The sequence below is a fragment of the Oncorhynchus mykiss genome, chromosome 9 (genome assembly GCF_013265735.2).
Source record: "Oncorhynchus mykiss isolate Arlee chromosome 9, USDA_OmykA_1.1, whole genome shotgun sequence".
NCBI classification, from domain to species: domain Eukaryota; kingdom Metazoa; phylum Chordata; class Actinopteri; order Salmoniformes; family Salmonidae; genus Oncorhynchus; species Oncorhynchus mykiss.
The window spans coordinates 58,360,429-58,384,078 of record NC_048573.1 but is presented as its reverse complement, the minus strand read 5'-3'; the positions used below and the strand labels follow the sequence as shown (position 1 = coordinate 58,384,078).

Genomic DNA, 23,650 nt, shown 5'->3' with positions numbered 1-23,650 from the left:
GATGAGGGGGAAAAAACGATTTAATACATTTTAGAATAAGGCTTTAATGTAACAAAAAATAGTCAAGGGGTCTGAATACTTTTCGAAGTCACGGTATGTGTGAAAGATCAAACATCAGGACTTCGGAGTGGAAATACATTGTGACCATAATCAATTCTGAACAACCTATGTGTCATAGAAACTGTTACAAAGCCCAACAGTGATTATAAAACACCTCTATAAGAGTAAAATATCTTAAAAGGTTAGATATTTTATAGCTATACAAAAATACTGTATGTTAACAAGCCAAAAGGGGACAAGACTGCCATCACTTTTGTCTGTGTAGTCAACAACATTCGCTGGGGGGCTACCCTGGCAAATTATCAACCTTTAAAGACTGATCTCAGTTTATAATGGCGGCTCTGGCCTCTGTAGCATGACACCGTGACTTCACTGCAATGCATGACCTTTTCAGTAATATCAGCAGCTCATGTTGCCTGGGGATATTTCCATTTGATCCAGGCCTGAGACACTTTGTGATTAACCTCTGTTCTAGCTGGCCAATCAGCTAGAGCAGGGTACCCCAACTGAATTTTGCCCGCTGGTGATTTTATTTTGTTCCCCAATTATTCTGAGCAAAACATTATATTAATATATTTTTCTTGTGCATTTTCATTGTTGGACACAAGACATAATAATTTCAAACCTTGCTTACATTTGTATATGATCACATGCGTGGAAATACTTGGGAACAGTTTTCCTCAATTAAAATCACTTGGATTTCCTAAATGATTATGAATTAGTCAAATGTTCTATCTATTTGGGCTTCAATTGCAGTCAATTTGCAGTCTACAAATGATTTGTAATTCTGTTCCGGCCCCCTGACCATCCGTTCAAGAAAGAATCAGCCCACGGCTGAATCTAGATCATGATCCCTGAGCTAGAGGCTGATAAAACATACTATTGTTAAACCATAGTCTTATACTATATCAAAAAGTGTCTTTAACGTTTGTCACAACTTTATGCGTGGTAGATTTTTATCAGTTAGTAATTTGTCTTGTGACTGTGGATGAAAATGGCTTACCTCAAAATGAGTACAGGTGTGATTTTGTGTGTCAGTATTTAGAATCATATTAATTAGAACAGAGCGAAAGAAAGAAAGAAGAAAAGGAAGAGATAAGATAGAAATAAAGACCAGCACATAGTTTATTCATCTGATTTTATGCAAACCATAACGCACCATACCCAGACATACACACACCGCAAACACATAAATCACTTCAAACATCCTTTCAGGTATCATCACAGTGAAGAGTTGTTAAAACTCAGTCAGTCTAATTTCTGTCTATCTAGATTTGTGGCTAGATAAATTGTGAAACTGTGTAGGCTTTAACTTGCATGAACTACCATCTGATAGCAGCAACAGTAGACAACTGTAAAAGGATTACCACAGCACACCACTATTCTAAAATGTGAGGACTGGCAATTCTCAGAGCACAAATGACAACATTTTGCATTAGGCAGTCATATGAACATACTTTATCTTGTAGCTACTGTCCTTACCCAAGGAACCTGTGTTTACCTTACAATCTACTGCTTCACCAGTTTCAGTCTCCCAGCCCAATCTAGAACATACATACATTCCGATTCCAAACAGCCGACAGTCACACTTCTCAACAATTCTTTGGATTTCCATGTTTTATACACAAAATCATACTCAAACCCTTTAAGAACAAAATTAGGCCTTAGTTTTGCATGGCTATGTTTTAACGAACTCAAACAGTTTTTTGACTAACTCTTGGCATGGAACACTGGAAATCCAATTAACTTCTCGCTACTTTTAACGAACAAGATCCCTTCTCTTTTGTGAAAACAAACAAAAATATACACACTTCCACAAGCACACATTTAAAATAAAACACCAGGAACCAATTGTGCACATATTACAACATTGTTTGGTAGCATGAAAAGGCACTTAAAAAGGGGTTAAGTTACTTCACACGTTTTAAAAGGAGGAACCCCTCAAAACACCTCAGAAACAGAGGGAGACAAGGAATAGTCCCATGAAGAGGAAGGTGCTGGGTTCATGAAGCCCGACGACGAGACCAATGGCCACACTCAGGAATATGATGGATGGGATCAGTGTCCTGTCCAGGGTCGGTTCAGCCTGGGGGCTTAGGGGCTTGGTGATCTGAGCCTCTGATGATCTGCTTGGTAGACCTGTTTCTGAGGAAACCTGGAAAGTCTCCTCCTCTTCGTCAGCCGAAGTAGCGTCTTCCTCATTTGAACTGCTAGTACCATCTTGGGTCATGGTCATGGATGACTCTGAGATGTTCTCTGTGACTGCAAAAGATACAGTTTTGCGCTGAACTCCCAGAGGTGTCTGGCTCTCCAACCCAGGAGTGGTGTGTTCCCTAGCAGTGATGTCATCCTGCTGCTTAGAGTTGCCTGAGTCCTCAGAGAGCACAGCTGCCAGCTCGCTCAGGCCGGCTGCCACCCCTCGCTTGAAGCGCTGGTGAGACACAGGGTGGGATGTCTGTGAGATGTCATTGGGCAGCTCAGCAGTGTGGCTGGCCAGACTCTGGGTCATTCTGTCCTCTCCTGTGGGCCCAAGGTGTGTCACGGTCACCATGGGAGGGTGCCATGGACAGATGGCTACTACATCTACAACTACACCTACTTCGCCACCTGCCTGGAAGCTCTCTAGCTTGGGCCCAACAGCCTCTAGCATCAGGACTCCATCTTCTCTGGCCATGCCGTCATCCATTGATGTCAGCTGCTTATCATCAGACTCTTCAGGGAGAGATGGGGAGGCCTCAGAGAAAACCTTTATCTGGGATTTGCTACCCTCTTCAGCTCTGCTGAGCTTACAGTGGGTGGAATCTGAGGGATGTTCTAGGCGACTTGAGGAGCTGGTGCTTGTCTCCTGAATTCTGAAGGACTTCTCATTTTCCTCCTCGGCATCTTTCTCTGCTTCCTGCCTTGGATCCTCCTCCACCTTTGACCCATGCTCCGGCACCTCGATCTCCACCTCCTCAACATCCTCCCCCTCCTCCACCAACTTCCCCACCACTACATTTGGTGTTGCAGAAAGCACACTCTGATATAAAACATCTTCCAGTGAAGAAGGCATGTTGGCTTGGATCTCCGTGTGAGGTGGGTCAAGTTCGGAGTGTGGTTCTGTGTGTTCCAGAGTGAAGGCTCCTCCCTCCTCCTCCTCTTTTTCCTCCTCATCAACATCTGAGGCTTCAGTCATGCTGCTGTGGAGAGGTGTTGGAGACGAGCTCCGAGGTGTGGAAGAACTACTATCTTTGGGCTCTTCCTGGGATGTTCCTCCTCCCTTTTCCTCATTCGTGTCATCTGATGCTTCAGCAATGCTGACATGAGGTGGTGTTAGAATGTGCAGGTGTGTAGAGGGACTACTATCCTCCTCCTTCTCTTTCTCACCATCCAAGACTTCATCCATATTGCTGGGGAGAGGTGAAGGAACATGCATAGGTGTGGGGTGACTACTATCTTTGGGCTCCACCTGGAAGGTTCCTCCCTTTTCCTCCTTCTTGCCATCAGCAATGCTGATGTGGAGTGGTGGTGGAACATGTTCTTCTAATTCAGAGTCCAGTTTGGGTATTTCACAATCCAGTTTTAGTAATTCACAGTCCAGTTCCTGTGAAGGCTCTGGTTCAGTTGTCAGTTGGTTGGCTTCAGATGCTACAGGTTTGGATAGTACTTCATTGGCTTGTGTTGTGGATGTGGAAAACACATGAGGTGATTGTTTACCCAGGGATACAGTGGCACTGGACAGTGTTCCATCTGCTAATGGAAGGTCTAGGTTGGCTGGGAGAGGAGAACTGGGTATGTCATCGGCAGTCTGTAGGAATAACACAAAAATAAAGAAATAACAGTGACCACCATGGGAGCTTTTGGGTAGAATGGTTGCAGATCTGTTTGTTCTGTACAGCCAACTGCTAAGGTCGTTGTTTGACATGACAAAGAATCTAAGAGTTAGCTATACAGCACAAATACTGTAGATCTGGTACCAGGCTAGCTTTGAGGCACAGGGACACTAATATCACCACAGAGGAAAAGCAACTCAATGCATACTGAAAGTTTGGAATCCATGCTGATGTTATAAAACATTGTGGAGGACATATCATAAAAGGTCAAATGTATGTTTACATGACCCATGCATTTATGTAGGAGACAAAATACACTGACAGCAATCAACAACCAATAATTGTCTATCAACCTTAAATCCAAAATAATTGTGTTTATCTGTTCATCCAAAATAAATGGTACCAAATGAACAATTACACTTACCCTCAATGGAAGACTGTGCAACTCTCCCCCCCCAAAAAAAACTACTAATGATCTTAAAGACATTCAAATATGGCAATTGTTCATTAGAAGGACAGTGGATGATAAGGATGAAACATTACATATATGGCTTCTAAAGAAACACGCACACACATATACAACAGGCTGTATAGATAAAACCATATGGACGTCATATGTTTTAGATTGAGTAAACACTTACATGACACTTGTTGAAACATCCATACCAAGACGATGGATCATTTGCTAATTCAAATTTCTAAGGCATGATACCCTTAGATTTATATTCTTTAGAAGAATATCAGTAAATATATTGTATGTAGGCTACGGTGGAGGCTGCTGAGGGAGGACGGACATTGGAACAGAGTCTTTTGGCTGGAATGGAGTGAATGGAATGATATCAAACACATAAAAAAAATGTGTTTGATACCATTCCATCAATACCATTCCAGCCATTATTATCAGCTGTCATCCACTCAGCAACCTCCACTGGTAGGCTACTGTTATACTACAATAGAATGGCTACTGCTACAGAAAGATCGTCTGTCATGACTGAGCCATTTCTGTTATTGAGAAATAGGTGGCAAATGATGAAACACTCAAACTCTGATGCAAAATCATGCACACATGGTGAATAAGAACTAGGGTTGAAAAATGTCCCGGTATTTTACAAATGTTCCATCCCGAGAATAAATCACTTTTCTCCCAGGTAACCTGGTATTTCCCACCAAATCTGGAAGTGTCATTAAAAGCATTATAAAGCATATATAGTTGAAGTCGGAAGTTTAAATACATTTACATTGGAGTCATTAAAACTAGTTTTTCAACCACTCCACACATTTCTTGTTAACAAACTATAGTTTTGGCAAGTCGGTTAGGACATCTACTTTGTACATGACACAAGTCATTTTTCCAACAATTGTTTACAGAGAGATTATTTCACTTATAATTCACTGTATCACAATTCCAGTGGGTCAGAAGTTTACATACACTAAGTTGACTGTGCCTTTAAACAGGAAATGATGTCATGGCGTTTGAAGCTACTGATAGGCAAATTGACATAATTTGAGTCAATTGGAGGTGTACCTGTGGATGTATTTCAAGGCCTACCTTCAAACTCAGTGCCTCTTTGCTTGACATCATGGGACAATCAAAAGAAATCAGCCAAGACCTCAAAAAAACAATTGTAGACCTCCACAAGTTTGGTTCATCCTTGGGAGCAATTTCCAAACACCTGAAGGTACCACGTTCATCTGTACAAACAATAGTACACAAGTATAAACACCATGGGACCATGCAGCTGCCATACCGCTCAGGAAGGAGACGGGTTCTGTCTCCTAGAGATGAACATACTTTGGTGCGAAAAGTGCAAATCAATCCCAGAACAACAGCAATGGACCTTGTGAAGATGCTGGAGGAAACGGGTACAAAAGTATCTGTATCCACAGTAAAACGAGTCCTATATCGACTTAACCTGAAAGGCAGCTCAGCAAGGAAGAAGCCACTGCTCCAAAACAGCCATAGAAAAAGCCAGACTACAGTTTGCAACTGCACATGGGGACAAAAATCGTACTTTTGGAGAAATGTCCTCTGGTCTGATGAAACAAAAATGGAACTGTTTGGCCATAATGACCATTGTTATGTTTGTAGGAAAAAGGGGGAGGCTTGCAAGTCGAAGAACACTATCCCAACCATGAAGCACGAGGGTGGCAGCATCATAATGTGGGGGTGCTTTGCTGCAGGAGGGACTGGTGCACTTCACAAAATAAATGGCCTCGTGAGGATGGAAAATTATGTGGCTATATTGAAGCAACATCAAAGGACATCAGTCAGGAAGTTAAAGCTTGGTCGCAAATGGGTCTTCCAAATGGACAATGACCCCAATCATACTTCCAAAGTTGTGGCAAAATTGCTTAAGGACAACAAAGTCAAGGTATTGGAGTGGCCATCACAAAGCCCTGACCTCAATCCTATAGAAAATGTGTGGGAAGAACTGAAAAAGCGTGTGCGAGCAAGGAGGCCTACAAACCTGACTCAGTTACACCAGCTCTGTCAGGAGGAATGGGCCAAAATTCACGCAACCTATTGTGGGAAGCTTGTGGAAGGCTACCCGAAATGTTTGACCTAAGTTAAACAATTTAAAGGCAATGCTACCAAAAACGAATTGAGTGTATGTAAACTTCTGATCCACTGGGACTGTGATGAAAGAAATAAAAGCTGAAATAAAACATTCTCTCTACTATTATTCTGACATTTCACATTCTTAAAATAAAGTGGTGCTCCTAACTGACCTAAGACAGGGAATTTTTTACTTGGATTAAATGTCAGGAATTGTGAAAAACTGAGTTTGAATGTATTTGGCTAAGGTGTATGTCAACTTCCGACTTCAACTGTAAATATGTCTGGATTTGATTAGAGCTTTCATCAGCTTTGAAAATTAAAACCTGATGCTACCTGACCCTGATGAGCCATATATTAACGACATTTAATGAGCCCGACATTAACGACATTTAATGAGCCCGACATTAACGACATTTAATGAGCCCGACATTAACGACATTTAATGAGCCCGACATTAACAGCATTTAATGAGCCCGACATTAACTGCATTTAATGAGCCTGACATTAACAACATTTAATGAGCCCGACATTTAATGAGCCTGACATTAACGACATTTAATGAGCCCGACATTTAATGAGCCTGACATTAACGACATTTAATTGAGCCCGACATTAACGACATTTAATGAGCACGAGCCCAAAATATACCAAATGATTGTGCCATTATCCAATACATACAGTGCCTTGCGAAAGTATTCGGCCCCCTTGAACTTTGCGACCTTTTGCCACATGTCAGGCTTCAAACATAAAGATATAAAACTGTATTTTTTTGTGAAGAATCAACAACAAGTGGGACACAATCATGAAGTGGAACGACATTTATTGGATATTTCAAACTTTTTTAACAAATCAAAAACTGAAAAATTGGGCGTGCAAAATTATTCAGCCCCCTTAAGTTAATACTTTGTAGCGCCACCTTTTGCTGCGATTACAGCTGTAAGTCGCTTGGGGTATGTCTCTATCAGTTTTGCACATCGAGAGACTGACATTTTTTCCCATTCCTCCTTGCAAAACAGCTCGAGCTCAGTGAGGTTGGATGGAGAGCATTTGTGAACAGCAGTTTTCAGTTCTTTCCACAGATTCTCAATTGGATTCAGGTCTGGACTTTGACTTGGCCATTCTAACACCTGGATATGTTTATTTTTGAACCATTCCATTGTAGATTTTGCTTTATGTTTTGGATCATTGTCTTGTTGGAAGACAAATCTCTGTCCCAGTCTCAGGTCTTTTGCAGACTCCATCAGGTTTTCTTCCAGAAGGGTCCTGTATTTGGCTCCATCCATCTTCCCATCAATTTTAACCATCTTCCCTGTCCCTGCTGAAGAAAAGCTGCCACCACCATGTTTGACAGTGGGGATGGTGTGTTCAGGGTGATGAGCTGTGTTGCTTTTACGCCAAACATAACGTTTTGCATTGTTGCCAAAAAGTTCAATTTTGGTTTCATCTGACCAGAGCACCTTCTTCCACATGTTTGGTGTGTCTCCCAGGTGGCTTGTGGCAAACTTTAAACGACACTTTTTATGGATATCTTTAAGAAATGGCTTTCTTCTTGCCACTCTTCCATAAAGGCCAGATTTGTGCAATATACGAATGATTGTTGTCCTATGGACAGAGTCTCCCTCCTCAGCTGTAGATCTCTGCAGTTCATCCAGAGTGATCATGGGCCTCTTGGCTGCATCTCTGATCAGTCTTCTCCTTGTATGAGCTGAAAGTTTAGAGGGACGGTCAGGTCTTGGTAGATTTGCAGTGGTCTGATACTCCTTCCATTTCAATATTATCGCTTGCACAGTGCTCCTTGAGATGTTTAAAGCTTGGGAAATCTTTTTGTATCCAAATCGAGCTTTAAACTTCTTCACAACAGTATCTCGGACCTGCCTGGTGTGTTCCTTGTTCTTCATGATGCTCTCTGCGCTTTGAACGGACCTCTGAGACTATCACAGTGCAGGTGCATTTATACGGAGACTTGATTACACACAGGTGGATTGTATTTATCATCATTAGTCATTTAGGTCAACATTGGATCATTCAGAGATCCTCACTGAACTTCTGGAGAGAGTTTGCTGCACTGAAAGTAAAGGGGCTGAATCATTTTGCACGCCCAATTTTTCAGTTTTTGATTTGTTAAAAAAGTTTGAAATATCCAATAAATGTCGTTCCACTTCATGATTGTTTCCCACTTGTTGTTGATTCTTCACAAAAAAATACAGTTTTATATCTTTATGTTTGAAGCCTAAAATGTGGCAAAAGGTCGCAAAGTTCAAGGGGGCCGAATACTTTCGCAAGGCACTGTATATGATATTGGCTACTGCACATTACCTGCGACAGAAAAACATAAAAGCCCATAGCTAGCTATATGTGCTCTTGGGTAAATAAATGAAACTAGCTCCAGTAGGCTCGTCTTTTTGAGTGTGAACTGTATTACTGTACTGTATTATACTGTATTATACGGACTGGAATTACGCACATCGTTCAAACCATGACAAAGCAGAAGACAACATGTGATTCTGGTGGAGCATATTCGGCCTACAAAGTTAGAAGTATAGACTAGCGAATTTGATTTGAATTTAGAAATATAATAGGGCCTATTTGTATAATTAGTAAGCTGACATATATATATATATATATATACATTTCATAGCATTCCCCCTAATGTTATTAGCCTACCTCCTTTTCCTCTCTATTGTTGCTTCATTCCTTTCTCGCTTTCAACAGTTAAATGTAATACATTTCGTTGTCCTTATTTTCATCATTCTAATGACATCCTTGAAAAATATAGGACTAGAATTAGACGCAGAAGGCTTTCACTTCTCTTCACGAAGACTGAATGGTTATGGGTCTGAATAAATAATTGACATAGCCTTCCGCCATCACACGTTTGTTTTTCTTTCAAACTACCCGTTCTATTGGCTGCTGTATTTAACGTTCAACAAAAAAGAGCTTGCGTCCCTCTTGGAATTGTCTATTGGTATAAGAAATGCAAAAACAAATGTAGTGGCAAGAAACAGTATGTGAACCCTTTGGAATTACCTGGACTTCTGCATGAATTGGTCATAACATTTGATCTTCATCTAAGTCACAACAATAGACACACACAGTCTGCTTAATAACACACAAACAATTATACATTTCCATGTCTTTATTGAACACACCGTGTAAACATTCACAGTGCAGGGTGGGGAAAGTATGTGAACCCTTGGATTTAATAACTGGTTGACCCTACTTTGGCAACAATAACCTCATCCAAACGTTTTCTGTAGTTGCAGATCAGACCTGCACAACGGTCAGGAGGAATTTTGGAACATTCCTCTTTAAAAAACTATTTCAGTTCAGCAATATTCTTCAGGACTCTGACTGGGCCACTCCAGAAGGCGTATTTTCTTCTGTTGAAGCCATTCTGTTGTTGATTTACTTCTGTGTTTTGGGTTGTTGTCCTGTTGCATCACCCAACTTCTGTTGAGCTCCAATTAGCGGACAGAAATCCTTGCATTCTCCTGCAAAATGTCTTGATAAACTTGGGAATTAATTTTTCCGAGGATGATAGCAAGCTGTCCAGGCCCTGAGGCAACAAAGCAGCCCCAAACCATGATGCTCCCTCCCCCATACTTTACAGTTGGAATGAGGTTTTGATGTTGGTGTGCTGTGCGTTTTTTCTCCACACATAGTGTTGTGTTCCTTCTAAACAACTCAGCTGTAGTTTAATCTGTCCACAGAATATTTTGCCAGTAGCGCTGTGGAACATCCAGATGCTCTTTTGCGAACTTCAGATGTGCAGCAATGTTTTTTTTGGACAGCAGTGGCTTCTTCCGTGGTGTCCTCCCATTCTTGTTTAGTGTTTTACGAATCGTAGACTCGTCAACAGAGATGTTATTGTGTTCCAGAGATTTCTGCAAGTCTTTAGCTGACACTAGGATTCTTCTTAACCTCATTGAGCATTCTGCGCTGTGCTCTTGCAGTCATCTTTGCAGGACGGCCACTCCTAGGGAGAGTAGCAACAGTGCTGAACTCTCCATTTATAGACAATTTGTCTTACCGCGGACTGATGAACATCATGGCTTTTAGAGATACTTTGGTAACCCTTTCCAACTTTATGCAAGTCAACCATTTATAATCTTGGGTCTTCTGAGATCTCTTTTGTTGAGGCATGGTTCACATCAGGCAATGCTTCTTGTGAATAGAAAACTACATTTTTGTGAGTGTTTTTTATAGGGCAGGGCACCTCTAACCAACATCTCCAATCTCGTCTCAATGATTGTACTCCAGGTTGGCTGACTCCTGACTCCAATTAGCTTTTAGAGAAGTCATTAGCCTGGGGGTTTACATACTTTTTCCAACCTACACTGTGAATGTTTAAACTATGTATTCAATATAGACAAGAAAAATACAATCATCTGTGTGTTATTAGTTTAAGCAGACTGTGTTTGTCTGTTGTTGTGAGTTAGATGAAGATCCGATCTAATTTTATAACCAATTTATGCAGCAATCCAGATAATTCCAAAGGGTTCACATACTGTTTCGTGCCACTGTATGTCCAACAAGCTATTCTAGTCTAGCTTTTCCTGCATTGGACTCCAAGAGCTAAGGAGCGTTTTTTAAGGAAAGGCCAACGAGGCACAGGTGCTTGCGCAGAGACAGAGGCTATAAGTTAGACGCTTCTCATGAATAACCCATCATTATTTAACTAAATATAATGCAAATACTGCATTGAATGTGTTACCTAAAATAGGTAGGCTAGGAAATCTATATACAGTGCCTTGCGAAAGTATTCGGCCCCCTTGAACTTTGCGACCTTTTGCCACATTTCAGGCTTCAAACATAAAGATATAAAACTGTATGTTTTTGTGAAGAATCAACAACAAGTGGGACACAATCATGAAGTGGAACGACATTTATTGGATATTTCAAACTTTTTTAACAAATCAAAAACTGAAAAATTGGGCGTGCAAAATTATTCAGCCCCCTTAAGTTAATACTTTGTAGCGCCACCTTTTGCTGCGATTACAGCTGGAAGTCGCTTGGGGTATGTCTCTATCAGTTTTGCACATCGAGAGACTGACATTTTTTCCCATTCCTCCTTGCAAAACAGCTCGAGCTCAGTGAGGTTGGATGGAGAGCATTTGTGAACAGCAGTTTTCAGTTCTTTCCACAGATTCTCGATTGGATTCAGGTCTGGACTTTGACTTGGCCATTCTAACACCTGGATATGTTTATTTTTGAACCATTCCATTGTAGATTTTGCTTTATGTTTTGGATCATTGTCTTGTTGGAAGACAAATCTCCGTCCCAGTCTCAGGTCTTTTGCAGACTCCATCAGGTTTTCTTCCAGAATGGTCCTGAATTTGGCTCCATCCATCTTCCCATCAATTTTAACCATCTTCCCTGTCCCTGCTGAAGAAAAGCAGGCCCAAACCATGATGCTGCCACCACCATGTTTGACAGTGGGGATGGTGTGTTCAGCTGTGTTACTTTTACGCCAAACATAACGTTTTGCATTGTTGCCAAAAAGTTCAATTTTGGTTTCATCTGACCAGAGCACCTTCTTCCACATGTTTGGTGTGTCTCCCAGGTGGCTTGTGGCAAACTTTAAACAACACTTTTTATGGATATCTTTAAGAAATGGCTTTCTTCTTGCCACTCTTCCATAAAGGCCAGATTTGTGCAATATACGAATGATTGTTGTCCTATGGACAGAGTCTCCCTCCTCAGCTGTAGATCTCTGCAGTTCATCCAGAGTGATCATGGGCCTCTTGGCTGCATCTCTGATCAGTCTTCTCCTTGTATGAGCTGAAAGTTTAGAGGGACGGTCAGGTCTTGGTAGATTTGCAGTGGTCTGATACTCCTTCCATTTCAATATTATCACTTGCACAGTGCTCCTTGGGATGTTTAAAGCTTGGGAAATCTTTTTGTATCCAAATCGAGCTTTAAACTTCTTCACAACAGTATCTCGGACCTGCCTGGTGTGTTCCTTGTTCTTCATGATGCTCTCTGCGCTTTTAACGGACCTCTGAGACTATCACAGTGCAGGTGCATTTATACGGAGACTTGATTACACACAGGTGGATTGTATTTATCATCATTAGTCATTTAGGTCAACATTGGATCATTCAGAGATCCTCACTGAACTTCTGGAGAGAGTTTGCTACACTGAATGTAAAGGGGCTGAATAATTTTGCACGCCCAATTTTTCAGTTTTTGATTTGTTAAAAAAGTTTGAAATATCCAATAAATGTCGTTCCACTTCATGATTGTGTCCCACTTGTTGTTGATTCTTCAACAAAAAAATACAGTTTTATATCTTTATGTTTGAAGCCTGAAATGTGGCAAAAGGTCGCAAAGTTCAAGGGGGCCGAATACTTTCGCAAGGCACTGTATATCAATATAGAACATAATGATCTATTTGGATGCAATATGAATGGAGTTGATGGAGAGCGAGAAAAACTGCGAGAGAGTGCTCCCTCGTGCACTGATTTAAAGCAACAATATTCAAGCGACAGGCTGTTTTAAATTCTGGAGCTGCAATTAAAAACATAATCATCTTTACAATTAAAAAACAATGGCAGATGTAGATGGGTAAATTAGACACGGATTCTGTCTTTATATTAGTGTAAAATAGGCTATACTGCAGCAAATGTAGGCCTACCTATCACAATAAATAAAGTTACCAAGATGAGTTGACCCTGAGCGTTGATTCATGCAGAGGCCGTAGCCAGATTTAGGCATTGCATATCATTTAACAGTTCCATTTCACGCCATGCTGTTGCTATAAATACATTCTTATAATTTGTCTGTAATACCAACATGTTTCAAGCAGACCACCATAGTCCCTGTGCCCAAGAACACTAAGGCCTAAATGACTACTGACCAGTAGCACATCTGTAGCCATGAAACACTTTGAAATGCTGGTCAAGGCTCACATCAACGCCATTATTCCAGAAACTCTAGACCCACTCCAATTTGCATACCGCACCAACAGATCCACAGACGATGCAATCTCTATTGCACTCCACACTGCCCATTCCCACCTGGACAAAAGGAACACCTATGTGAGAATACTATTCATTGACTACAGCTCAGCATTCAACACCATAGTGCCCTCAAAGCTCATCACTAAGCTAAGGACTAAACACCTCCCTCTGCAACTGGATCCTGGACTTCCTGACGGGCCGCCCACAGGTGGTAAGGTTAAGTAACAACACATCAGCCACGCTGATCCTCAACACGGGGGACCCTCAGGGGTGCGTGCTCAGTCCCCTCCTGTACTCTCTGTTCACTCATTACTGCACGGCCAGGCACGACTCCAACACCATCATCAAGTTTGTTGATGACACAACAGTGATGTTGTGATGCTGATCACTGACAACGATAGGGAGGAGGTGAGAGACCTGACAGTGTGTTGCAAGGACAACAACCTCTCCCTCAATGTGATCAAGACAAAGGAGATGATTGTGGACTACTGGAAAAAGAGGCCCGAGCACGCCCCCATTCACATCGATGGGGCTGTAGTGGAACAGGTTGAGAGCTTCAAGTTCCTTGGCATCTACATCAACAACAAACTAACATGGTCCAAGCAGACCAAGAAAGTTGTGAAGAGGGCATGACAAAACCTATTCCCACACAGGAGACTGAAAAGATTTGGCATGGGTCCTCAGATCCTCAAAAGGTTTTACAGCTGCACCATCGAGAGCATCCGGACGGGTTGCATCACTGCCTGATATGGCAACTGCTCGGCCTCCGACCGCAAGGCACTACAGAGGGTAGTGCGTACAGCCCAGTACATCACCGGGGGCAAGCTTCCTACCATCCAGGACCTCTATACCAGGCAGTGTCAGAGGAAGGCCCTAAAAAATGTCAGAGACTACAGCCAGCCTACACATAGACGGTTCTCTCTGCTACAGCATGGCAAGCACTACCCCCAAGCCTTAAGACTCCTGAACAGCTAATCAAATGGCTACCCAGACTGCATTGTTGGTTAAGGGCTTGTAAGTAAGCTTTTCACTGTAAGATCTACAACTGTTGTATGTGACAAATACAATTTGATTTGATTTGATTATAATTTACCAGGTTTCTCACAGTTATTTATCCCAGTTATTTATCCTGGGAAAAGGGAGTGGTTTTGAGTGGTAAATTCCAGTAAATCTTGGTAACTGGGTTACCACTATTCAACCCTAATAAGAACTGAAAGACAAATGATAGAAGTAGTAAAAACAGCTCATGCAGTTTCTGGCCATCAAGCGTGCACGTTACCTAAATTGTGGCTGAAGCTTCAATGAGCTGTGAAATGAATTGTCATTGGAGAAAAAAAATATTAGTTTGAAAATTATTGCACTTTATTAGTCAATTCACCCATATTTAGGAACAGAACATATTTGCCACTACTTGTTGTCGCATGTAAAATTAATTAATTAAGAACAATTCTAATATCATAATTTTATGCCCTAATGAACGAAAAATCTAATATGGGCTGAAACCTAAGATCTAATGAATTTGCAGTTTCGCTGAAAATCATGCATTGATGTCAATAGGAGATTTATGTGAAAGTTTTAGCTGGAAGTACAGTTCTCAAGTTAGGATTCAGCCATAATTGAATAAAATAACATAGTCTAGTTATTTAACCTGAAACTTTAAACTGTAACACTAACCAACACACTCTGGGATTCAATAATGAGATAGCTAAACATGCATGAGATTGAATGCATAGAAATTACAGTGAAGTATATGAGGGGAAGGCATTAACTACAGATTCATACATCTATGGCTCTGCTAGCTATGTGCCACATTCATTCATATCCATATTGCCATTCTATTCAATTAGCTGATGAAATAGGCATGCACATATTTATGACCATTCTTACAAATAATTTCTGCAGTTCTGTTATACTGTATCTACCGGTTTACACTTCATATTAAGTTGCTGTAACTGTACGGTAACCCTGTTATTATACTAGCATCAACATTGTACTAACATGTTATCACAACAATGCCTCTGATGGTGTGTGCCCCATTAAATCCTCATCCTGACGATGACAAACTGTTCCAAACACGTATGAGGCCTAAGATGTGCATATCCAATGGAACTTTTCCAGGTGCTGAATTGACTGAACAGTTCAAGAAAACGGAATTCCTTTAACTGTACACAAAGTGCTCCTCTACACTTTCACAACCCGAGAGTGTGTCATCCCTAAATGTACCAAGATTAAATGTACAACATAGAGAATGTAGTATAAATATATGAATACAAGTTCAAAGATAACTGGTAAGAAATACTGATGAGTTATTCCACCGTTACCTCTATGTCAAGCTCTGGTTGAAGAATGACTGGACACTGAGGACTGGGCTTCAACATGTCTGGCACTGGCTTAGTCACCGGTTCATCTTCAAAAACAAAGGTCAACAGTTAATCACACTACCCATTATTCTAAATGTACACTTTCATGTAAAACTCTGTACGTACATTGTATGCATTGGACTGGCCTGAGAGGAAACAGTATGATTGAAACAGTGAATATAGCGAGAGTCAAAATAAGGATAGAAAAATGTCTCCTTACTCTCTCTCTTTTGTTTCATCCTTTTACAACTTTGTAATAACTCTGTGTGATACTCATATGCAGCACTCCTGCTTTACCTTCACCCTTCTCTGGGAACTGTGCAAAGTAGTCAGAATCCTCCATACTGAAAGCAAAGACATAACATGACTGTTAACCAATGGCACTGCAATGAAGACACTCATGATCCTATTGTAAATATACATTTGATCAGCATGATCTTATGTTACTGTTTTTTAGAACACGAGACATACAGTGCATTCGGAAAGTGTTCAGACCCCTTCCCTTAATCAACATTTTGATACGTTACAGACTTAAAACCTGTTTTTTTTTACTTTTTGAAAATGTGTCAACAATAAAAACCAGAATACCTTATTTACATAAGTATTCAGACCCTCAGGTGCACCCTGTTTCCATTGATCATCCTTGAGATGTTTCTACAACTTGATTGGAGTTCACCTGTAGTAGATTCAATTGATTGGACATTATTTGGAAAGGCACACACCTGTCTATATAAGGTCCCACAGTTGACAGTTCATGTCAGAGCAGAAACCAAGCCATGAGGTCGGAATTGTCTGTAGAGCTCCGAGAAAGGATTGTATCAAGTCACAGATCTGGGGAGGCTACCAAAAATGTCTGCAGCATTGAAGGTCCCCAAGAACACAGTGGCCTCCATCATTCTTAAATGGAAGAAGTTTGGAAGAAGGGCCTTGGTCATGGAGGTGACCAAGAACCTGATGGTCACTCTGACAGGGTTCCAGCGTTCTTCTGTGGAGATGGGAGAACATTCTAGAAGGACAATCATCTCTGCAGCACTCCCAACAATCAGAACTTTACGGTGGAGTGGCCAGACAGAAGTCACTCCTCAGTAAAAGGCATATGACAGCCATATGACAAACTTGGAGTTTGCCAAAATTTACTCTCACACCATGAGAAACAAGATTCTCTGGTCTGATGAAACCAAGATTGAACTCTTTGGCCTGAAGGCCAAGTGTCACGTCTGGAGGAAACCTGGCACCATCCCTACGGTGAAGCATGGTCGTGGCAGCATCATTCCGTGGGGATGTTTTTCAGTGGCAAGGACTAGGAGACTAGTCAGGATTGAAGGAAAGATGAACAGAGCAAAGTACAGAGAAATCCTTGATGAAAACCTCATCTTCCAACAGGACAATGCAGGGGTGGCTTTGGGACAAGTCCCTGAATGGCCTTGAGTGGCCCAGCCAGAGCCTGGACTGTACAACGACGCTCCCCATCCAACCTGACAGAGCTTGAGAGGATCTGCAGAGAAGAATGGGAAAAACTCCCACAATACATGTGTGCCAAGCTTGTAGCGTCATACTCAAGAAGATTTGAGGCTATAATCACTGCCAATGGTGCTTCAACAAAGTACTGAGTAAAGGGTCTGAATACTTACATAAATGTTAATTTTTTTATTTATTTATGCATTTTGTAAAAATGTCTAAAAAAAATGTTTTTGCTTTGTCATCATCGGGTATTGTATGTAGATTGATGAGGGAAAAAACAATTGAATCAATTTAAGAATAAGGCTGAAACGTAACAAAATGTGGGAAAATGTCTTAATATTTTCCGAATGCACTGTAGGCCTACAGAAAGCATGGTTCTCACAGAGCCTTACTCTCACATCTCACACATTAGTGGAGTGGAGTGTTGGTCACTACTTGTTGAGTAATAGCCTACAAGATGGAAGCCAAGATAATCTTATACTATAGCACAAGACATATACCTCATGATCACTCTTGGAAATGCGAGTGGATACGCCTTCCTCCTGATCTTCGCGTTTTCCCTTTACCTACCATTCACTTGTCATTTCTCTGAAGAGTTTGGGGTGTTAATTAAGACCTAGACAACCAGGTGAGGGGAGTTCCTTACTAATTAGGGACTTGAATTGATCAATCAAGTACAAAGATGAAGTGAAAACTCAGACACTTGGCCCTCTGTGGAATGAGTTTGACATGAGTTAGAGGATCACGGCTAGAAGGGATGCAGTTCATGTCAAAGTGACATCAAAAGTTGCTTGTTCGAGTCGCATCTGGGAGAATTTTCACATTTTAGTTAACCCTAACTATTTTCTTAATCTTAATCTAATTCTCCAAATCTACCATGTAAATTCTCCTAACCTGCTACCCCTTTTTCTCCCCAGTTTCGTGGTATCCAATTGGTAGTTACAATCTCGTCTCATCGCTGCAACTGCCGTATGGACTCGGGAGAGGCGAAGGTCGAGAGCCGTGCGTCCTCCGAAACACAACCCAACCAAGCCACACAGCTTCTTGACACAATGCCCACTTAACCCGGAAGCCAGCAGCACCAATGTGTCGGAGGAAACACTGTACACCGTGCGACTGTGTTAGCGTGCACTGCGCCCAGCCCACCACAGGAGTCGCTAGTGCGCGATGGGACAAGGACATCCCTGCCGGACAAACCCTACCCTTAACCCGGACGACACTCGGCCAATTGTGCGCCGTCCCATGGGTTTCCCGGTCACGGCCGGATGCGACAGAGCCTGGACTCTTACCCAGAATCTGTAGTGGCACAGCTAGCACTGCGATGGAGGGCCTTAGACCACTGTGCTACTCGGGAGGCCCCCGAAAAGTCACGTCTGATATTAGCTTCATCATTTAGTCACAAATCAATTTAGAGACATTGGCAGAAAACCTGATATTAGCAAGGGTCTCCAGTGTCAGGGGGTAGTGAAATAAGATATCGCATTTAACAAATTGTGACAAAACAACTGGCAGAGGCAGTGGAAAATAACAGTCACAAGTGTATTGGTAACTGATGCTGTGGCCTAATGACCTTGATAAAGCAAGCTATTTTGGAGATTCTCTTCATGACTAGCGTCCTGTCCAGGGGGTGTACTTGTATATCAAGCTGCCTAAAGCTACAGAAATAGGAGATAGAATCCTGCCCTATAGCTGTTGCTCAGACAAGGCTACTTACTTACTTCCCTAACATCCCGCATAGGATGGCAGATTTCACTCAAAAGGTTTCCGTTTAGTTAACTACAGAACCCATTTTTTAATAGGGGGGTTTTCCATGCCCCCCACCAAACACCTTTTTCGATGCCCCACTTCTTTGTCCCACCTTTTCTCTTCTCAAGGCTGCATACAGTAGTAATGAAGACCCATGTGACTGGATCCATCTATGTCCTATATCCCAGGAATCCAGTCTTTTTAAGGGTTTTCAGGGGGAGGTGACCCCCAAACCCCCTGACTACTCACACGCAGGATCACAAGTTTCATCATGTGTTCCATGCTTGTGAGTGTGAGATGCCAAACAATAACTCAGTAGCCTATGTTCCCATCCTTCTCAATGGCAAACCGCCATTGCAGACAGATGCCAAGTGTTGAGAGGCAGTGGAAAACTACAGAAATCTAGATACACTGTTTTTATATTATGCCTTGGGGTTTAATGATGGGGTGATGTTTTCCATTGATCACATGGTGGCAGTTGATGCATACACTGTGATGCACAATTGACTGCCAAATACGAGTGCGACAACCATCATTTTAAGAATAGAGGTGTGAATTAGACAATTGTTCATTTAAGAGAGAAGGACACTTTCTATCTATCCATCTAGCCTATCTATCAGGCTACACTGAAAATGAAACGATCCTGTCAATGAAAAGGAGAGCCCTGCAGACGATCAGATTGCTTTGGAGGAATAAGGCCAAAAAGAGCAATAAGGGGAGGAGTCAGGTAGAGCCTCAGAGATGACCTATTCCATTGAAACCGGATTGGGTTGATGTCAACTGTGGTTTTCCATTGAAAGGTCAGGGGTAAGTGTCAGAGAACGGCGGGGCTGAAAGTGACACCTGCCTTGTACAAGCTATTTCGATCCCCCTCACAGCTCATACACCCCTGGATTGCTGGCATTCTGAGAGTGTGTGTGTGCATGTGTCTGCCATCTCCGCCCCCCTTCAATGTACTGGAGACTGGATCACAAAATATAACCTGGTTGAAATATTATGAGATTGTCCCACAAAAACCACTGATGCAAACCAATCTGATTTTGCGTAACTGCACTGATTGGGTAGGCCAATTATATTGCAATGTAAGTCACTGTCTGCAACCAACCACTCTGTTAAAATGAGGTGCTTTGTAACCCCAAAATGAGTGATAACTGAGCAGCCACTCACTCAAAGGAGGACAAACCTTAAAGGGATACTTCAGGATCCTGGCAATGAAGCCCTTTATCTACTTTCCCACAGTCAGATGAGTTTGTGGATACCATTTTTGTCTCTGCGTGCAGCGTTAGTGCAATTGTAAACTAGCATTAGCGCAATGACTGGAGGTCTATGGTAACTGCTAGCATGCTAGTACACACATAGACTTCCAGTCAATGCGTCTAATGCTAGTTAGCATTGACTCACAAAACTACCTCTGTAGTATTGTAGATGAAGGGCTTTATTGACAAAATCCCGAAGTATCCCTTTACCTTTGCAGGTGTATTGAGACACATCATCCTGAGATGTTTTGAAACATGACATGGGGTGTGTTGTAACTTCACTTAATCAAGTGTTGTGCAACACCTTGCCAGGACCGGGAGCACTACCAGAAAAGGTTGAAAACACTGTGTTGGTATTTCAAATTCTGTTAAGTTCAGAATTAGATTCCTTCTCTTTTGGTGCCATTTCCTCTCTCTAAAGCTTCAAAACAATATTATGATGTTTCACATCCTGTCTAGCGCAGAATCAGATACCTTCTTCGGGAGCATTTTAGCTGATGAATGTATCTGATCATTTGCCAGTTTATCCCATTTTCGCAGGCACTGCTGAGCACAGTGCTCAATCCACCAGCAGTAGCTTGAGGTTTTAAAGCAAGGATTGCAGGATACTGTATTTGCCTCTACCATTACAAGTTGGAAATGTGGGAATGAGACGTCTCATTATTGATCATCATTTTGCCTGATGGTTTTGATATCATTTAATCATGATCCATTACACCTCATGACAAAAAAAGCTGCTCAATACTAATATATAAGTATACTTTTCTTTCTTCAAACGTGCATACAACATTGTGTAAAATAATCATAAAGTAAAAATAAAAAAATATTACTCACAATCCAACATTTGGCAAGATAGGAAATGCAAGGAGATTAAAACCAGATGTCTAATTAGTTCAATCACTAAATGTTCTCTATTTTCGTTTATCCTCATAAATAAATCTACTTACATTTTTAGAAAGATATTAAGTTGGATGATTTCTTTGGTAAAATGAAATTAAGAAATCATTGAAATTAGTTGAATTAATTATTATTAAAGACATGCTCCGGAACTTTGGCGATAAATAAATATTTTTCTAACCTCCCGCTTTGGGCTGGATGTGTCAATGTGTAGTTCATACATGCACAATCTCTGAGCAGAATCACTGTGTACCTCAATTAGTTTGGAAGCTATGTTTTTTCAGGAAGCTGTTCTGCGCCATTTTCCCTCACGTGCGCCAGACCCCTTGCAATTGAAGTTCTAGCCAATGAGCTTCAGCCGCTCGCCATTTCAGTGACAGCTAGCAAGATGCATACACAGCAGAGTGAGCGAGAGAGCAGTGATGTGGTGCACATATCTGTTCATATGTGACGTAGTACGCAATTCTCTGGGCCACTTTTGGCTCGTGAGCAGTCCTTTCAGACCTACTGGCTAAAAAGTATACAAAAGTACTGGAGAATCTCTTTACGTACACATGGTGGGTTTACATTCAAACACCCTCCAAACAACAGCTCTCAGGAAAGATGCACTTCTTTTCATGGTTTCATCACACAATCATGGTGTTTTGAGTATTTCTATTTTTACAGTGCACTAGAACAAGTGTTCCTGGAAGAAGTGGTCCTGAGACCATTCACCCTGACTTCCTCACAACCCCTTAGACAACTTTCCTCACTGTAGTAGCGACCACAGTAGTCCCTCAAAACTAGTATCAAATGTGATTCATGTGAAAGTGTAATAGCAGATTGTATTATCATCTTATTATAGGCTTGCTATTATCTTCCATTCCTTTGCATGTTTGCATTCCTTAGGCTTAGGCTATAGGCCTACTGTACATAGCCTACAGTAAGTAGGCCTATGTCTATTTTGTTTGACGTCAACAGATTGATAGGATGCTTGGATGATGATCAAGGGAATTTACCTGTAACTGCTTTCAGTTTTCAGGATACTTGTAAGGTCTGGCATATCAAAAGGGCTAGCTTGTGCTACATCGTCTTCGTAGGACACGAGAAGAGTTACCGCGTAATTCATTTGCGAGTTGTTCGCCCAGTAATCGCCATCTGGAGTTTCGTAACGGACAACAAACTCAATGCGAGCCCCATGGTGAAGATACGGTGGGCAGAAGGAGAGCTTGAAGGAAAATTTATCAGTCTCACCGTCGCCCTGGACATAATCTGCTGGACAATCAAAGTAGGTGCTCCAGCTGTCCATAGTTGATCGAATGCACACAGTTTTGTTAAATGAAATATTAAGCACTCGGATAAACACGATAAATGCCAAGGGCTCGTCTTCAATAGGTGACAAACTCTCCACCTCTACTTTATTAATGTGCACTGCTTTTGTCAGGGCAGCCGCAGTGGGAATGGTCCACTCCGGGTTTATGCGGTAGGTCGGTTCACGGATTTTCGGTCGGTATTTTGCCTCCTCTTCTTCCCACCTGGCATCATCCTCATCATCCGAATCAAATTGGACGAATTCCTTAACATCGGTTAGGTCTCTACCTGTTGTATCGGCAAACGACACTCTCCTGCTGGGAATTGCATCTTTGATTTTCAGATACTCTGCGGTCTCATCATAGATGGACCGTCCGCGTTTCCTTGGGATAGGAGAGCACCTGGGGATGAGACGCACGTTTGTCTCCTCGCTGTCTTCGTATTCTTCATCCGAATTACACTGGCCTTCGTCATAACACCGTCCTTCTCCGGATGACCCCTCTTTCTTCACCTTGGTGAAAAGACCCTCCTGGGATGGTATGGTTAAAAAAGACATTTTCTCGGCTATTCACCCTTCGAGTCGACTGTAAACAGCACCAGTCAGAGGATAGAATCCAATAGAATCAAGTGGTATGGGTTTGTACAGCTTTAACCCAGCGTTACGAACAGAACTGCCACTTGTCCTGAGTTTCAGAACGTGTTGTACAGCATGACGGCAATGGAGCACTGAGGAGCATGTGCTAGTCTCTATAATACCAACATTTGTGGCTCGTACAGGGTAGTCCTCCTTGTTTAGAAGACCTTAGCTGGAACTTTAGTTAGGTCTTATTCCCAGAGGAATAACCGTCTAATTTTAGCTGTGTATTGCCTGCTCCAAATTTGCTATTGAAGTTGGTACAACCCTGGACTGGCGACTCCACCCTCTGTTTCGGTTTGCCGAGACCGTACACGCCCACCTCCAGGCTACTACACTCTGTTCGGAAACATGCTTTAATATTCATAAATCATATTAGACGGAAATCAACCACGCCTAAACAGTGCAAAATGATATTATGGTCAATCCTATGTTTTCTTCTGTATTATTCTTATTATTGGGCTATGTAATATGCCATAACAAATTACAACAGTATTGTACATCAATGTTAGATTTGTTTTTAAGTTCCTTTACATTACCTGAAGGGTTTCCCGTCTGATCGAACCACAGGATGTTTTTTGTTGTTGTATTATGATTTTTCAGTCCTTTACT

General features: G+C 41.7%; 1 protein-coding gene across 2 annotated transcripts; it reads right to left on the bottom strand.

The window, feature by feature from the left end:
- Positions 1 to 1,167: 1,167 nt before the first annotated feature.
- On the bottom strand, positions 1,168 to 23,306 carry LOC110532475. 2 transcript variants are annotated; one of them, XM_021616419.2, is made up of 4 exons: positions 22,113 to 23,306; positions 16,052 to 16,098; positions 15,716 to 15,801; positions 1,168 to 3,847 (listed from the first exon to the last, which is right to left on the bottom strand). In XM_021616419.2, exons 1-4 carry the CDS (start codon positions 22,958 to 22,960, stop codon positions 2,012 to 2,014), a joined length of 2,817 nt encoding a protein of 938 aa, XP_021472094.2. In that variant the 5' UTR covers positions 22,961 to 23,306; the 3' UTR covers positions 1,168 to 2,011. The 2 variants fall into 2 exon arrangements, with proteins under 2 accessions (XP_021472094.2, XP_021472095.2); XM_021616420.2 differs by lacking the exon at positions 22,113 to 23,306 and adding an exon at positions 21,368 to 22,085.
- Positions 23,307 to 23,650: the final 344 nt, after the last annotated feature.

Bases quoted from the DNA above. Each gene is read 5' to 3' on its own strand.
- LOC110532475 (XM_021616419.2), bottom strand. From the start codon at position 22,960: ATGTCTTTTTTAACCATACCATCCCAGGAGGGTCTTTTCACCAAGGTG. The intron at 15,802-16,051 runs GTAAAGCAGGAG...TTGTTTTTGAAG, and splicing joins GTTCCCAGAGAAGGGTGAAG to ATGAACCGGTGACTAAGCCA. The intron at 3,848-15,715 runs GTAACGGTGGAA...TTATTCCTACAG, and splicing joins AACCAGAGCTTGACATAGAG to ACTGCCGATGACATACCCAG.